Below are 19,310 nucleotides of genomic sequence, written 5' to 3'. Positions count from 1 at the left end.
CTGTCCCATCTGTTGGCAAACACCAGAAAATACAATTAAAACTTTGCTTGAATAAGCCATTCACCAGAACTCCACCCCAAAGCTCTGCGACAGCTCTGAAGTTTTGTGACATGCAACCTGCACCACTGAGACACTAGAAAAAGCCCTCATATTTACAGTGGAGACAACCCCTCCAGGGAAGAGTTCCTGCCCAAGAATCCTATTGCTTCATGCTCTTTAAAGGAGGCTGATGAGTACTGTGGACTTCTCTGCCTGTCAGGCTGTACTTTAAATGGTCTAGGGTATTCACATACCAAGTCAGGTCCTGCAGTCTGACTGCAAGCCTTTCATTTAAATTCAGTGTGTTATTAACTATATTCTTTACATAGAAAAGACTTTTTTTTCCCCTGGAGGAACCACTTCAGCTCTCTCTAGGTAGTTACAGCTTTAAAAGTGTAAACAGACACCTTTAATCTCAAATACAATCACAATTGCAGATGTGGTATCTGGGCTGTCTTTTTTCTCGTTGGCAAGGTCCCAGCAGCTCTGCTGGGCTCAGTTGCAGGAAGCGGTGTCCTGGAGGACCCCAAGAAGAGCAGCAGTGAGCAGTAACAAGCATGATGAGCAGTCATGAGCCCACTGGCCTGCAACAGTCCAGGATGGCCCTGGAGCTCACCTGGTAGTGCCCAGGGTGTCCCAAGGCGGGAGGAAGAGAGGCAGCATCACTAACCAGCCTCTTCCCCTTCTCCACTGCAGATCCCTCCTGTTTTGCCATATTACATCTCAGTGCCCTCAGCATCCCCTTACATCTACTTATTCCCACCCTCTCATCATGCTCTCCCAGGGCAATCTCTGGCTTTTGTGTTTTGTCTGTGTTTGTTCACTCTAACTCTGCTGAACAGATGTGGTTTTTATAAGGCAGACACTGGTACATGCTCTGAGATAGGTAACAGATCTTTCCACCCATTGAGTGAGAACTCTCTCTAAAAAAACAAAGTAACCAGCATGTTTTGGGGATTATTGCAAACATTTAAAAAAGTTCATTTTTGATTTAAAGATGTAGCATTTTCAAACTGTTTTCTTGAAAAAGTTGGTATTTCAGGCCTTACGCAGTGTCCTGAAACTGGAAAAAACAAGCTGGAAATGTTTTGATCTCTGATTTGTAAACACCTGAAGAGAGGCACAATAATATATTGTGTCCTGTGCTATGGTAGCAAAGTGGAAGAACCATCAACAGCTAATTAAAATCTGAGCATAATTTCCACACTGATGGTGCTGTTAATGGTGGTAATTTCCAAAAGAAAGCTCACTTGCAATCCAGGACAGAGAGGTGGGACACAGTCTTCTTTCCAGTTTCTTCTGCAGAATCTTAAAAATAAGTCAAGAAAGCCACCAAGGTCCCTCAGAGGGCTTCCTCAAGGCTCATAAGGGAACAGTGACATGTCAGAGACTCCTGCTTGTTGGGACAGAGGTGGCCCTTTCAGTTGGCTGAAGCTTCAGACCCTCTAGTAAAACTGCATAAATGTTAATAATTTAAACAACTATGTTCAGCCCTCACTACATGGGAAGTGAAAAGAAGATCAGCCCTTGCCCACCTACTCTGAAGAGGACTGCGTAGTGCTTGGTACCACTGCGGTAGACCAGGTGGTTTGCAGGCTCTTTGCAGTGGTGCATAGTGGGAGGGCATGAAACAATAGACAGAAATTTAAACAAAGAGGTTGCAACCCAGCATAAGGAAAAAAATGTTCATTATGTGGATGGCCAAGCACTGCAGCAGGTTGCCCAGAGAGGCTGTGGGATCTGTAGAGGTTTTCAAGGCTCAACTCAATAAAATATGTTCAGTGCTGACCCTGTTCTGAGCAGCCAGTCAGACTAGAGACCTCCCAAGGCCCCTTCCAGTCTGTGTGACTGTTCTTCTATTGCACCAGATTTGACCATATCAACATGTTCAACTTCACTTATTTTTGAAAACTTTTTGAAGATACTAAGTTAGAATAGGGAAAAAACTGCATTCTTTTCCTTCAACAATAAAGATGAAAGGAGATGTTATGACCATTATCTGTTCCCTTGTCACCATTGGCATTTAGAGGTGTCATAAAATTTATAGACTTGTTCTTCATTATGAGACACAATCAAATAAAAAAGTACACATATGAAAAAATTCCCACATGCAGCTTGTTTTTAGCTTTCCCACTTGCGCAAGTGATTAGCAAGGAAACATGAATATGATGTCAGTAAACACGTCAATAGAAAGCAGAACATTAACTATTGCAGCCCACAAAGCTACCTAACTCCAGCGCCAGAGGCACAAAGTGGCTCCAAGTGCACTGAATATAGAGACCACAGAATAAGTTGCTCCTGTCATCTGCCAGCCCAAGACAAGAACTACTGTAGCTATTCCAGGGAAAGGCTCTCCGACAGACTTTCAACACACAAATGGAATGAAACAAGAACACTCCAATGAGGGGGGGGAAAAGAATAAAAAACCCTCCCCTGCCTCTTCTCAGGTTTTGTTTTACCATCCTTCAGTCTTCCTAAGGGATCACAGCATAGGGAATGACCTTCCCGCTGAAGATGAGCTGCCTGCTGCTTTCCCTCCATGCCAGCAGTCCTCTCATCTTCCTGCAGTAGATAAGCAAACCAGAAAAGTGATAGAGTTAAAGACTGTCTTTTTCCAGTCTTTTTCAGCTGAAAAGCAAATAATTCTGGTAATGAAATGATACCTTGGGACAGAGAAAAACATAATCCGAACAAAAGATGTTGGAACTGGATTCAGTTTTCTTCTAGTTCTCCCCCCCGCCCCCGAGAGAAATGTGAGGCCTGACTGACTCTAGCCTCTTGGACACAACAGCACAATCCACACCCAGGAGACACGCCAATGAAGTGTGGCCCAAAGGAGAGTCGGATCCTTCACCATCTGAACCTCAGCACACCAGGGCATAGGCCAAGCCACTCGAACTCTGCAGGGCTCTGCCTTGTACCCACAGATACGATTTCCTTCGAAGGCTTTCAGCGTCGTGGCAAAAATGACCTCCAGCAATGTGGAGGACAAGCATGGCCACCCCAGCACCAGTGGTGCTGCCTGCAGAAGTGCCCAGGAGCTGCAGCCATACAAGGTGGCCCTGGTGGGCAGCTCTCCTGAGGGCTGTGTGCCGCGCCGGGTGCTGCGGAAATGCAACGACTGAATGAAATCTGCTTTAGAGAGGAGGCAGACACAGCCAAGTGAAAGCCAGAGAGAGCAGCTTAGCTTTAAATCACTGCTAAGCACCATGCCTTGCGTTCTCAAAACATTCATGCTACAGAAAAATGCTGCATAGCGTGCTGCTGATCGTAACAGCTATTGCAAAAGAGCAACTGAATCCCACAGGTAGCCCTGATATTTCATGTTTATGGCTGTTCCAGTTCCCTTCAGGCAGGAAACTAAGATTTGTTCTTATAAATGACTACACTGTAACTAATTACACAGTGATCAGTTTGTTTTAATAGAAGGGATAATGCAGTAATGATTAGACCAAAGAGTGATTATAGATCATGTGTGTTCATGTGACATGTCCATGTATATGTTGTTCCATGGGTTACATCCATGAGTAATAACTCTTTTTTTTTTTTTTTTTTTTTTTTTTTTTTTTTTTGAGTATAGTCTAGGCATTTTCAGATTTCTAACAGCCTAGTTACACATAGGAACTTCTTAGAGCTGTCTCAAGAATCCGTGCCTTTTTTTTTAAAAAAAAAAGAGTATTCCCGACTTGAAAAAGAAACAGCAACTTTTTAAAATAATGAAGTGGTTCTTATAGTAATAAAGAGCTGAACAAAGCAGGGTGAAGTTTGAAGAACAGGAAAACTGATTATCTAGAATTCCTAGAGAACAGTACAGATGTCAGCAATGCAGAATGAAACAAAAAAAAAATCAAAACTAAAACAAAACCGTCACTCTGATAGGAATAACTAAGAAAAACAGCTGGGCAAAAATGAAACCACTTACCTTGAAATTCATGCCACTGCTTAACTCCTATCACAATTCACAGAAATTTAGCAAAGTAGCTTTTATCCTCGAAGTTTCAGATTTCCACTGACTCTGAGAATATGTGATCCACTACCTGTTATCCTAGGTTGGAGAAAAAGAGAAGCAGCAGAGGGCTGCATGCACTCTCTGCTGAATGGATTGGACCAATATTCTAGTAAGAAAGTATGTGAGTAGACAGATACAAACAAGTACTCTAACTAGTTTCATTAAATGTTTCAATAAAAGTAACTGCCCTTTATATTCTACTATTTGAAAGAAATTTGAAAACAGTTGAACATTGACTTGAAAGTAGACACATATGTATTTGCAATCAAGCAATAGAAACAAGTTGTCAAACACCCTAACATTGTTTTTTCATATTAAAACTGTGAGTAGACCTAGTGAGGAAAATTACTGGTTCCTCTAAAGCTCACAGAAGTGCAATAGAATAGATTATTATGCCCTAAACTTTGAAGTGAAACTTGATTAGATTTTTACGGTCTTTGAATTATAAAAAGCAAATCTCTAGTTATATATGACTATAGTCATATCAGAGACAGTAGTATCAGAGACACTTTTTAAGGTTCCTGCTCATACATCTCCTTTGCTTCTCATCTTGATGCTAGGGGTATATCCAGCCATATAGCAGGCCAGAAGGAGCTGAAGTTCTCTCCAACCACGTCCTTGAAGCACTGGGCACCAGGACTTGTGAACACCAGCCCTGCAGTGCAGACGCAATCTCTGCTCTTCTATACCTACCTGGGCTAGGCACTCTGCAACTCTCCCTTGAGGCTAGAGAATGTTACTACACTGGAACAGCAGAGGCAGTTGCTGCTGGAGAAAGGTGCAGCAGAGCAATCGTAAGTGTTCCTTATACAGGAGACTGTCAAGTCAACTTTTCATAGAAATTAGCAACCTGCAACCTAAAATCCTAAGAAAGGCTTCAGAACTGGGGAGGCAAGGAAAGGGAGAGAGAAGCAGGCTGCTCCCTAAATTGCCCTCAATTAGGATCCAAAAATGTAGCTTTGGCAAACAGCATGTTGTTACAACCCGAGACACATGGAAATGTACTTACTTGTCAAAGCTGTTATCCCCAAAGAGGAACAAAATTATGTTGTCTTCAACACTCTATAGGTAACAGACAGTGAGAGGTCCAGAAATAGAACAAAACTAATAATATAAAACTAGACATAAAATATGAAATGAAAGCTGTCTTTTAAACAGAAAGGGGGGTGTTTTTTTCTTAGCAGATAAAAAGTAGGACTTTTTTAGACATGACAATCTGAGTATTACAATAGGCACACATTGTCCTGATGAAGGCTTACCTAACATATTAGCTATAAATTACTGATATTTATTATACAGTATAATGAACAGGGTAATTTCTGTGATTAAAGAGATTATAAATTCTAGTCTGCATAAAACAATGAATAATATGTGATATGCAGGTTTTAAAGATCCTTTGGATGCTATGACACAATAAGCCAATGTATGGATTAAAAAAAAATGGATAGGAATTATCTGCAAAAATGACATGATTTGGACAAATCAGTTTCAGAGTCTAACTTTGAAAAAAATGCTGAGTTTACTTCATAAACCAGTGTTTCCTTCACAATGAATTTAATAATGAACTATATCTTTTACAAGCCCACTTCACAATAAAACTCACGAAGAAAAACAGCTTTCAATTTCAACAATAGCAGAGTCTTCTAATATTGCTTGTTTCTTTCCACCAAAATGAACTCACTTAGTATTATACTTCTATTCTCTGTCTACTGAATCCACATCAGAAAACAAATATTAGGTGCATCTTTTCCATTAAGATAGAGAACGATACACAGGTAACCACTCACAGGTGCTAAGATTAAAAATAAAACTTTCTATTTTTAAAACATCAATTTATTTTTACCAAATTCTTCAAGTCTCCACCTCCCATTAGGAGGAAATATGTTGCAATTAACATAAAATTGTTATGATTATTACATTTTAACATTTATTCTTGCAGAAAAAATCAGGTATCTAGACAGTTTCAGACAAAAAGTTATGGCATCAGCATCTCCCATTACTTCTCAGAAAACACATTCTAGTCCAACTGAGAAAGGAAGTTTCAAAATACTTCTGCATGTATTAAAGCAAATTTAAAAACCTTTTAGTTCTTGTGTTCTGAGTCCTTAGAAATGGTGAACTGCTTATTAGGTTTAGTAGCCTCATCCATCAGTTCCTTCAGCTGTCCAATTTGTTCATCACGGAAGTCATTAAGTTTCTCTTCCGTGAGCTGGATTCCAAACACAGTCTTTTCTGTTGAGTTTTGTCTGTCTTCATTAATTTGTTGCCATATCAGTGCTGCATAGTTCTAACGAGGAAGGAAAATAAAGGTCACAAAAATGATAAAAGCAAGATTTAGGTCAACTTTTGTAGTACTATTCCAACTCTTTCAAAGCTTTCTATCATAGTTTATCAATCAGTACAAAATGACAAAATATACACCTTCTGTAAAAAGGAAAGTTATCAGAAAAGCTATCCAGAAAGACACCTCCAATATCTCTTGTTAAAATTAAGTAGCTAATTTAAAACATACATTACATATGTAAAGATTTACTTGCAAATTTTGTCATATTTGTACCACTACAGAAAAACAAAACTTAGTTCTAGATCAAATGTATTTATGTAGATACAGCTAGTAAAATATTTCAGCTTCTATCTAGTAAAATATCAGCAGAATTCACTTTGTAACCCAAGAAAATTGGAAAAGCAGTATTAGAAAAAGGAATCTAAATGAACTATACTAAAAATACCAGAAAATTACAACACAGTACTTAGCACTGCAGTCTGGTTGTTTAACAGGTTGAATACTGACAATACACTGTGTCCAGCAAACTGCACTCACTACAGATCACTTGAATGCCTTCTGGTGCAAATATGTTTTTTATAAATAAAACTAAACTCTAAATCATATGATTTGATAAGCTCTTACTCTCTAACTCTGATTAGGAAAGTTGTTAAACGTATGCTTCATTCCCGCTGACTTCAATAATCGCAAATATTCATTTAAAACACACAGATTAGCTGCTTTTCTGAGTATAACTTTCCTGACTTCACTTTGGACAGGATAAATTACTCGGGTAGCTCCGCTTTGATCTTTTAAGACATATCTTTGTAGAGCTCAAAGGGATATACACAAGCCATCTCCAGATGTTACCCCATACGTGAATGAATCCTTACTAATGTCCTTCACAGTAATCCCAGATGCTCCCAAAATCCTTACATCATCCTAGCCCTGATTTTCTAGGAATCTTAGTGTAATATCTTTATCTATCCTCTTTATGGCCTAAAGCCTTTCTCCCCAACCACTCGCTCATTCTCTGGGAACTCATACGATCTTCTGCAGCTAGCCACTGATTTTTTCCAAAGACTGTAGGAGTTCAGTAACTGTGAGACTTCTGTCACTCTGCCAGCTTTGGAAGAAATTGGTCACCAGACTTAAAAATTAGAGGAGAATAAGAGGGAGCTTCAAAGACAGGTGCCTTCAGACTACAAGCCTCATTTCCCAAAGGGGAAAACTCTGTATAGTTATAAACATGTGTTTACACAGAGTAAGTTTTTATAGACTTCTTTTTAATCTCATTAAAACAAGAAGGACTCGTATCATGTTTATTTAAATAACAGCATTCAGATCAATGGATAGACAAAATAGTCAATATGTACTAAATCCACATCAGACTGAGTGCCACTATAAAAGAAGAAGTTTCTTAAAGCCAGAAACAGAAGTGGCTAACAGGTCATACCAGGAATGTGGGCACCATTTGAAAATTGCTCTCTCACCACTTTGGAGCAATCTTTGACAATTATGACTTATCTAAATTGCAACACTCAAGGTTTTGCAAGGACAGCGGTTCTGGAAACTTAATTCAGCTAACAGCACCAACGCTGACACTTCTGTGTTCAACGCGCATCAACATGACTTCGTTCTATGCACTCACTGGTTCCTCTGCTCAACAACCTCCTGCTGCAGCAGCCTCATCTCTCACAACATATTGCTCTCAGGTTTGCTTAAAAAAAGTGATATAATGAGTGAATTTGTCAAAAGTCATATAGTATGTGTACTCTCTCAAGTCTGTGAACCTACTCAGTTGTCTAGAAGTTGAGCATACACTTAAACAGCAGGCCAGAAGGGAGCCTAAAAGTTTATCTTCCCTTAAGCGAAACCTAAAAAACAACTCCACAATTAACAAATTAATTCCAAAACTGCATTTTTATTGAACAAATATAGGCTTCACTCCTATTTGGCAAGGTATCCTTTAAAGGCAACTTTAGAGTTTCAAATGTAATTCTGAATACAACAGAAAAAATTGAATCAAAAATAAAAAACCCTGTAATCTGTATAAAAATGGTGCTGAATAACTGTGTTACACGGTAATACTTTTTTTAAAAAAATAAAAGATAAATACAGGGAAGATTGAAAAAGCATAAGATTTTAGCAATGAGATATGAGTATCATTTCCATTTCAGATTTTCAGCTGAATGAAGCCAACTATGTTAAGCCAGTTACCAAAGCCAGTAATTCAGTTGTATGTCCAATAGAGTCTATATTATTCATGAGCAGGTGATAAATTTCATCACAAACATAACCTAAGTACACTATACTGTTTACATGCCACATCAATCTTCGCTGAAGTCAGGAAGATCTTAGCAATCCTACTGTGAAGCTTAATATATGGGGTTTTTTAAGAAAATAGATAAAGCTGAAGGAGGAAAACACAATTAAATATTTATTAATACCAGCTGAACCAAACTGAGTCCCCATTTCCATTAAAAATATCTATAGCACTTGAACTTTAGATTAAAGCTACTTAATAATATAGTAAAAAGCATTTCCTAATGCTGTGATTCTTTCCCATATCACCAGTCCCTTTTTCACATTAAATATGTATTCCGGAAGAATGACACTACAGTCAATCCCTAGAGTATATTCTAGGGCCTCAATGGTATTACCCTATGGTAGAATAGGTCCAAGGCTCTGGATGAACTGAGAACAGCATTTTCCTGATGACTGAAAGACCAAAAAGTAACAAGGGAAAAAAATAAAATAAAATAACAGATTCAAAGAGTCTTCAACTTTGCAATTTACAGAATTTCTTCTGAAGTGAGACAAATGTGATTTCTGAAGACTTCAGCAGACAAGTAATACACTGACATGTTACACACAAACTCTTCCGTGTCACTTTATCTGCTATTTCTACACAGAACAATCCAACCAGTATTGATTTTTAAGCTGTGAACTTCAAAAAAAAAAAAAAAAAAAAAAAAAACACAAACAAAACAAAAACCCTTCATTATACCAAACAGCAACAACTGCAGCATTTAATTCAGTAACAACACCAAAAGCCAGCAACATGAAACTCCCAACTTATTCAGGGAATCAACCAAGCAGGTAACACCTGGTCCAGGGAGAACCTGAAAAACACTCTATCCAAAGTCCAAGCAGCTCAAATTCTACAGTAGGAGAAACGTTCTCCCCCCAGTTAAGGATAACCAGCCTGGGAACTAGCCCATGGCCACTGCTGCAGGCATGGGCTATTGTACTTAGAAATAACTAGAATATGAAGCCCCTTTAAAGACAGGTTATAATTTTACAAACCTTTAGTTGGATATAAGATCATCTACTCCCAAAATATCAAGTGAATTACTGGCAATGAATCCACAATATTTATTTCTTTAACTTAACACCAAAAAAATCACATTTCACAAAGCATTAATGTTAAGGAACATAGATTTCAGAAGTGGTGGTCACTAAAGCAGATACGCCCTATCTCAGCAAAGGCTTCTCTAACCAACTCCTGCATCCAGACACAAAGAAATGGATTATAATCTCATTTTCTCCATTTTTTGGTTGGTTCCTAGCAGAAAATGAAAAATTCTCATCTCATTTTACCAGAAAGAAGTGACACACCAACAAAAACGTATTTCAGCACTTACAAGAATACTGGAGAAAAAAAATAAGTAGCATATCTCATTTTCTTTGCTGAAGAAGCCAATTCAAGAACTAACAAAATCTGGGCTATTAATGTATTTAATAAATTGTTGTTCTTTGAGAAATTCATACTGTTATATAAAATAAATGAATTGAATTAAGTGCACTGTTTTTTCTGCTCTCCAGTTCACAATCATTTGCAGAATGCATGAATTTATCAAAAGAGTACAGGCATGGGTGACATTTGAGGTTTTATAATAGCAGATATAACAGAAAGAGAGCCAGCCTTGTTGTTTTCAAAGTTTAGAATAGATGAAGAACAAATGAGAAAACGCACACACAAAACTGCCATTCTGTAATTGCCAGCTGTACAGACTGCTGTCCAGTAAATGCTGATAGATGTCTGCTTTACTAATCTTGGAAATAAATTCTATGGGAAACTCAAGAGCCCACTGGCACTGGGAAGAACAGTAATCATCTCTATTTTTTGGGGGGTTCTCCTCAAAGGAAGGTTTAACATGCAGAATATTACATTTCATTCACTCAAAACAAAATTTTCTAAAGGAATGATTCATTTAGGTAAAAAAGTCAAAATGATTTTATCTACTCACAATGACTAACTATATGATTTACTTTGCTGCCAGATTTTTTAAGAAAAGTCTAAAAGTTATCATTTCCTAAGTTGCAAGCAGTTAAAGTATAAAACCAATATATTCACCTATTCCAAAAGATCATATTCACTTGAAGTCAATTAACAATAACATTGATCAAACAACAACACTGTTGGGGCCAGATTAGGAGCGGCTGTTCTAAGACATCAAATAAACAGGGCACAGTCAGGCCCTGAAAAGTGTTATCAAAAGGAGAATTATTTTAAACTGATTTTCTGAGGGTGATATCAAAAAACTTGCATGGCTCAGCAGGCCACCCTCACTGGTCACTGGAAGGTAACTTAAGATTGCAGCATTTCAAAATCTTGTTCTGTAACAAGCAGCAAAATCAAACACACACAGCTAGGACTGCAGCACGAAGAAGCAATGACATCAAACAAACAGCCTAGCAGCAAACAACCTAATCTTATTATTTTACAGAGATAGGTTAGAAGTATTTTTATTATATGTATATTCAACCAGAATTCTGAAACTGATTTACTGTACTTTTTACTGCAAAATTATTTTGTTCATTAAATTACTTAAGCATCAATAAAAAAATGAAATCTTTATAGAAGTCATTAAGTGGGAAACAGACCTCATGAAATACTAAAGCATCTTCACATAGTTCACCTGAAGCTCTGTGTGTATCCAGAAATGTAATAGCACCCAGGAATATTCTAACACCACTGTAGCTCAATTTAATATACTATTTCAGAGTACATTTTCATATACTCACATACATACACATACATAACAATTTACATACCATCCTTAAAAAATTAAAACAATTTAATAAAAGAAATGTATAAAATACAATTACTCGGTCAAATTAGTCACCTAATGTGAACAAACAGCTATCTGAAGTCACGCATTGTCTAGCATGAACAATAAGTTATTAGCAAATTTCAAGACATCTTTGTTTGTATAAAGAACACACCAAGATCATTTAATAACAATTAATAATATAAAAAGTGGTGAGTAAGTCTTCCTCCTGCTTTTTAAAAATACTCAGCAAATCTTATTTGAATGATACCAGATAATGACATATGGTTTGCATTACTAGGGTTTTGTATACGGAAACATAAAATAGTATTTGCTGTGAAAAAACATGAAGATATGAATCTCATTCTGAGGCATCCAATGCACATCCAACCACGGAAAAACTTGGGAGTAGAGTGGTTAATGCTGAACGCTTTCAGAAAAAAATTATTGACTCCAGAGAGAGCAAAAGAGGGAAATCTCACAAAGATTATGCTCTAATCTTTCAGAGAAATGTTTACAGGATTTTATACTGATCTGAACACCAACATCCATTTGGTATGAGACCAAATATTTTGTCCAGTGTCCCAGTTCTAATATAATAAATAACACTTGCATTCCAAGTCAAAAATAATGCCTTAAAAATGGGTCTTGCTCCATTAATAATAAAGCATTAGGAACATGCCAATCTTCATAAAAATATGGTTAAGCTATAAATCTAACAAGTACATACACAAGAAGAAACAGTAGTGACAAGTTTATCTATGATAGAAACCAACAGTTTTCCTTAATTTTTCTTATTCTTGTATCTCTTTTACTATCCTTTATTAACTCTTTAGTATCAATGCTGCAGTATGGATTTCCGTGTGTTCAGCATCAACAAAATACTTGATACTTACTGAAAGAGGCAGAGCTATGCACAGTAACACCAAGCTTTCTAGTTTCAAAAAATAAAGATTTTCCAGCATGTAGGCATCAAAGAAAGCCATAACATGGCCCTTCAAGAGTGTGGTTTGGGCTAAAGTAGCCATAGTTGAAAAGTCAGAGATTTGAGGCAATACTGCAGCCCATAAAGGCAGCAACAACTAATATAAGCAACAGATTTTCTAACCTGTGTTCACCACAACTCATCTTTAGCCGTCACTTAATATTCTAATCCTCCCTGCAATCACATAAACCTCTGTAGCTCAGATTAAGTGCCAACTCAAGCTCTTTGGCTAAGGGCAGAGAGCAAAGCACAACTGCTGTTGAAGCACAGGTTATCAGCGACTATGCTACAGGCTACAAACTCAATTAACTGTTCACTTGCAGCTGCAAACTCTGTCATCATACAGCAAAAGTCTCACCAGATTGTGGCCAGCTCGACTGCATAACAATGACAATCACGTTAGCTGCAGCTTTTCAGCCAGACTAACTCTCACAGGCATCTCCTAAACAACCATTAAAATACAAGAGCATGAAGTGTACGGATGTTCATTTCTGTTTTGGGGACAAAATTTCTGCCTACACTAAAAAAAACCAAAACTTTGTATAGTTGATTGTTGTTTTGGTTTATGACTTATTTACATTCCATGGAAAGCAATAAATGCTGCTGTTCTGAAATCTATTTGTCACCTTAGACATAAAGAATAAGATGCACTCTCTCCAAACATGCTAAAAAATCTGCTGTTTCTTTACATTCAAGTTTCAGCAATCTTGATATTTGCTATCTTGATAAGAGTTCAGATAAACAAAACTCAGAGATTAACATATTAAATAATTAAGTTTTATTCAGAGGTTTGCTATACATAAAAACATGAACACTTTAAAAAAAGAGGGAGAGGGGACTGAGTAGATTATATGATCAGTTGTAAGAATGTTAAACTGCAAGTTTGAGCACATAAAGTGAGAATAAGACCTGCAATCAGATAGAGGGAATCCCCACAGGGATAAAGCACAGCCTGGGGATAAAGGAGAGTAGTTAACCCACTGCTGCCATCCTTGCTCTTCTGCTGAGATAGCCTGTATGATGGCACTCCAGAAAGGAATGGAAAAATGGGCAAAGCAGAGCAGCACACAAAGGAATTCTTTCAGGCATAAATGGAAAACACAAAAGGTATAAAAATTACATGATTTTCCAGAGGCCAAAGTAGTTCTTCATGCCTCCTTCAAGGCCACAAGTGTGGACTGGGGTTGTATCACACCGCAGAATCCATCTCATTATGGGTTACATCTCTTATCCCCCCCAAAAAATAACATGTTAAATAAAATCCTACCTATTCTAACATAACACATGGGAATTAATGAGAAGCTCTACAACAAGTTGTGTGAAAAGTAACCTGGATGAGCTCTGTTGTATTTTAGTTAATTTTTAGAAGAAGGGATTTGTAGAGACTGTTTTAAGCTAAGGGGATATTGTAGTATTTAGAATGTGATTGTCTAAATCTAAAAGATACTTGTCAAATTGAAGGTAGAGACCTAAGTTGTCTTTATGCTGAGTGACAGAAACTTCTATCTACCTTAGCATGATGTGATGATGGGGATAAAACCATCCTCTGGTGAGTCTCATCATTCTGAAAGCATCTAAATCTCTCACTGGCTACAGAGTACTGGCTTCAAGCAACTTTCACACTTTTAGATGGTAAAGTGAATCTCATCCTTAGTTAAAGCAGCAACAAAATACCATTACTCCATGAATGAATCTGTAATCTCTGTCCCCAGCATTCGTATCATTTTGGGTAACTCTGCTGAAGTCAGACTTGGCAGCATGCCGAAGCACAAGATGGAAAAAAAGAAGAAAAAAGTTCCAGTACCCTTTTTATCCTTAGAATACTTTGAATTTCATAGAGTTTTAATTTCTGAGGATCAAAGATCATGTCATCATTTCTAATTAAAATACAAAAGGGTAAAACACGACAAAGTTACTGGATTGTAAAGAACAGGAATAACCAGAAAATTTCAGTTTCCTAAAAGTTGATCTGAAAGTAAAAGGTATCAGAACTGTAATAATATCACGTTTTTCCAAGTGATTCAAACAGGATACTGTAATATGTGATACCAACCAAAACTTTAGGGTAGTGATACATAGTAACATAATGATGTACAGTTACAGTATGTGTATAACTCTTACCATATAAGGATTTATTTTTGGTTGTTTGCTTGTTTGTAGTTTGGGAGGGGAGAAAGAGAAATTGTTTAGCTAAAATGGAGCCACAGAATATAATTATGTAATGCTTAGTAATCAGCATAGAGAATTATTATTTGATCAGGAAGGTATAAATGGACTACTTTTTTTAAACACAGTTTACTAATATCGTTAAACTGGAAGGAATGACATTTATTTAGAGGAATGTGAAAAAGCTCAAGGATCAACTCAGTTTTGTTTATAGCTTAAATAATATGTTATTTTAATGTCCTTTTTCCATGCAAGACTTATGAGATCATAATTTGAGGTAAAGTTGGAAAGTCTGTGGCCTGACCATCAAAGTAAACATATATCAATTCTACTAAGTAAAGAATGGAGCACAACAGCATTACAATATATCAGAGCAACTTTCCTGTCATTTGCGGAAAAACAAGCTGTGATTAATCATTTATTTCTGGATGCACAATACTTACGTCAATATTGTACATCAGGGCCAAAATCTAGGTCACTAAAAGCTTTTTACTTCGTCTGATAACAGCCATAGTTTTTAAGATCCTTTCCACTTATGTTAATAAGCATCACATCAGGCCTTAAACAGAAAGCTTGAGCTTCAGCTTTAGTGAAAGAAAAAAGAAAAATTGGAAAATATTTGCAGGAAAAAATAACATTTAGGAAAAAAAGAAAATGATCAAGCCCTGAAAAGACAGCTGAATCTGAAATGTAGACACAGTATCAGAAACGGGATAGATTAACAGATGGGAGGAAGGATGAAAGAGATGATCACACAAATGGCTTCCAATGGCTTCAGCAAATCACTTGATGGTCCTCTATCCTTGGACACATTATATAACACATATATAGTTCAATTCAATATATAATTCAAATTGTGAACTCCTCCTAAAAAGGCTACTTCACGAAAGACAGTCCTTCACCAAAGTGGGTATTAGTGTGTTTGAGAGGCTTTTGAATTGGTACTGGAGACAAAAATACTTAAAGGAAACACATTAAAAACCCATTGAAGTTAATACAGTTACAAACAAAACAAAGCTCTAGGCTGAATAATTTTCTGTCTGTAAAAATGATAATGAAATTACACTGTCACTAATAACAAATACTAAAACTTCTGTGAGTAAACAAACATGCAATAGATCAGAAAAGTTATTTAACTTCTTACAGGAACGTTGTTTCATATCTTTATACAAATCCTAATAAAGATAGATGATTGTTTCTTGATTCAGTTTCCAACTTGCTTTGACATTCTGTGCTGTGTATGACAGCTCTTTGGCTAATAGAAAAACCTCTCCGGTACACTTTCATCTACTCCTGATGTTGTGTCTGGCAAATACGATGCTATCATTTCATGCAAAATACAAGGTTCTATCACCTGCTGTTAATTTAAAACAGGGCAAGGGAAAAGACCTGAAGGGATAGTTTCTTTCCTAAAAATGAATTCATACTTGTTCAATATAGTTATATTATAATATTTTCTATTTAAACAGTAAACCAGAAAATCTTGGTGAAGTGCTTTACTGCAGAAAATTCCTAGACAAATACAAGCAATAATTACAGACATTTCATGTTAAACAAAAAATGTTTTATCAACATAATCACACAACTATAATTAAAGCACACAATGCAAACATCATTTACAGTCTTCTGTATCTGTTCTTTAAATAAAGGAAAAACTTCTTAAATTTAATGTTTTTTTCTTTCAGGAAGTATTGCTTCTAGATTTTCAAGGAAGACAACAATTTTACATCTAGATATTTGCTGAAAGAAATTAAAACCTGTTTCCAGAACAACCACATTCATTTCCAGACTACTACATAATAACCAAGAACATGCAAAAGGTAACTTATTCCAGATGATGACACTTTAAAGATCTTCCATATGTGTAGTTCTGCTCAATTCTATCCAATGAAGCTCCTCAAACATACACATATCCGAAAACAGACTACTCTGTATTATTTTTCCGCTGCTCATATTCCTATACACTTATTAGAGCCAAAAGCTTTAATACAATAAAGTAGAAAATCTTAAGTCTAAACAAAAATTTAACCTGCAAATAGGCATCTTGCATTGATTTCACTGACTTCACAAGTAACAGTTCTTTCTACTGAGCGTTCTTTGGGTTTTTGACTTTACTGGATCTGTAGAATAAATGTTTTTGAATTAATTAGGTAAAAATCATAGGTGATATTTAATAAACAAATCAGAAAGTCATTAGTCTAGAAGTCAGACCTATCCGTCATGACAGAAAGAAACTTCCTCAGTTTCAACCGAACATATTCTAGGATCTCTGTTCCAATACAGTAAATGGAATTCATTCCTGTAGGTCTTGGGGGTCTTTTTGGTTTTTTTTGTTTGTTTGTTTGTTTGTTTGTTTGTTTGTTTGTTTGATGTGGGGACTTGGGAGTCTGCATTCATCCTGTAGTAATTTAGGAAAGTAAATTTGGCAACAGAAAATACTGGGTCAACGTCCATCCCAAAGCCTGACCAGTCTCATCTTGGTCCCTCTAGTAATACACCTACTGTGAGTGACAAATTACTATTCTAAATATAATTCCAACACAATTCTACATTTTTTGATTTCAAGAAGTTGCTAGAAAAAATTAAATCTGCACTGTGTATCAAGCCAGTGATTTTTGTAACTTGCAGTCTGTAGATTTCAATGTAATCTCTGAACTACTTCAGGAATATCCGCAGAAGATAACTGAAGAAAACAAATGTATTGTTAATGTCAAAACATCGAAAAAAGAAACAAAAACCTCTTAATTGCCTACAAATTCAAAAAAAAATGCATGTCACAGAAACCGTAGAAGTCTGAAAGTATTAAGAAAAAAAAAGGAAGATTCACTGGTATACTGAACAAGTTTTGAAATTCAGAAAAGTACTTGAAAACTAACTAATTTGAGAACACTTCTGAAAAAACACCGTAAAATATTTTGTACTCTTCTTGTGGAGATCAAATATATACAAAACTCAAACCTGAGCAACCTGTTGCTCTGTCATCTCTTCACAACATATGCTTCAAAGGGAACTCATCTAAATCTTGTCCTGCTCCTTCATTGTGTTTCTACTATCATAGAAGTTTTTCCCATAGTGAAAGTACTTTTGCTCTGAACTATCAAATAAGAGGAAAAACAGATGGCAGAAGAAAGACAGGGAGAGAAATCAAATAAGTCAAATAGTTTAGAACCATACTTACTTCACTTTGAAATGCACACTCAATTAACAAAAACTTAAGACATCTCAAAAAAAATATCCATGTCTTTAAAAGAATGTGGAAACATAGGGGTCAGGAAAATTTCAAATAAACTTTTCAGAAAAACAAATGTGCAATGTTAAGATTGGTCAAACTTGCTTAGTTCTGCTCTCTTGCTGCCAGCCTCCAAGGTTGTTTTATAGCTGAGTATTCAGTTCTTTAGCTTTGGGTAAAGGATTAATATTTGGAGTAGAAACAACCCACATAGAACAGATCAAAATGGAAAGTGCAGCATATTAGTTTTACTTTGAAAAATCCAGAGATAAACTACCTTTACTCTGAGTTACGTGGTACCATTTTATTGGATCTGCATCCATTCAGATTATTTCTTCACATAAATACAGTGATATATTTATCATTAGCAATAATGAATGACAAACTGCTGTATTTATTTTATACTTATTATTAAACACATCCTTTTCTCTTTTGTACTTGATGATCAGCAGAGAACATTTTTCACATAGACTGCATCACAAATTCTGTAAAAATCTCTACTCACCATCCATTGATAGTGTGAATAAAAAGGTTGCCTCAAGGTTTCTACTGGTCAGAGAATATTAAACTGTCCAAGAGGTCTCATTTGTGTTTCAAGACTTTTCAACATTAAAGAATTACCTTGACTTATATTTACATGCCTTTAAAACAAGTTTCAATTTGTTTAATTAAAGCAATTCAATTCTGTTTTAAAAATAATTCAAGTTTGGGCGTATTTTTATACATTTTAATGATTTTTTGCTTGCTAGTCAAGCAAAAAAATAAATCAAGAAAAGAAAGTCTTGTACATACCTGACAACAAGCATGTATCATGATGACCTCCTGTCTCATTCTCCACTCAGTAGGATGACTTTTAGAGCTATCTATTTGAGATAAACTCCCAATTAGGCTACTGATTTTTTTTTGTTGGTTTTTTTTTGTTTGTTTGTTTGTTTGTTTGTTTTGATTTAGACACAGGATGCACTAAAAACTTAGCCAAGACAGCTACAAGAAAAAAATCTCAAATAAATTGCCTAAATACATTGGTCAAATAATCTGGAATAATATTTACATCACATATCACACAGACATGATTACCTTTGAAATACACAAACGACAAATAATGGAGCCTTAATGAGTAGAAAAGATTCATGCTTGCTAAGTCAGGAGAAAAAAAAAAAAGAAGCAAAACCAAAAACACTCAACTAACACTGTTCCCAATGCATTTCCAAAGCCTTCGCTCCAGGGGAGAGCACAGACAGGTCAAACTCAAGTCTGTTCAGCGATGTGGTGGAAACCACTTTTGCCACACATTCCTTCTGCTCACCAGTAACTGGAAGACCTGACAGGCAAGCACAGCTCCAGTCCTGTTCCTCACCCAGTACAGGCCTGTGGCAGCTCACACCTGAGTGCTGGCCACAGTGGTGCAGTGGAAGGCACTTGATCATTGGGCTTCTTCCACAAGCCCAGTACCTGCCCTACGTATTTCACAGAAAAAAAGTGAGTAGAAGGGAATAATTAGTTCTTTGCACCAAATCCCACCTGTGGACTGAGCTGACTTGACTAGCTGAGCTGTCCCCCTG

At 36.4% G+C, this 19,310-nt stretch overlaps 1 protein-coding gene across 1 annotated transcript in view; it reads right to left on the bottom strand.

Annotated features, from left to right (window-relative positions):
* Positions 1-5,544: 5,544 nt before the first annotated feature.
* The window catches only part of SDHAF3 (succinate dehydrogenase complex assembly factor 3), a 36,746-nt gene continuing 22,980 nt past the window's right edge, over positions 5,545-19,310 (bottom strand). The window contains exon 2 of the mRNA XM_062567762.1: positions 5,545-6,335. Within this exon, the coding sequence (XP_062423746.1) occupies positions 6,132-6,335 (204 nt within the window). The 3' untranslated portion in view covers positions 5,545-6,131. The remainder of the gene's footprint in view (positions 6,336-19,310) is intronic.

This window comes from Rhea pennata, chromosome 2 (assembly GCF_028389875.1).
Source record: "Rhea pennata isolate bPtePen1 chromosome 2, bPtePen1.pri, whole genome shotgun sequence".
NCBI lineage: Eukaryota > Metazoa > Chordata > Aves > Rheiformes > Rheidae > Rhea > Rhea pennata.
The sequence above is the reverse complement of the archived record's forward strand: the minus strand, read 5'-3'. Positions and strand labels throughout refer to the sequence as shown.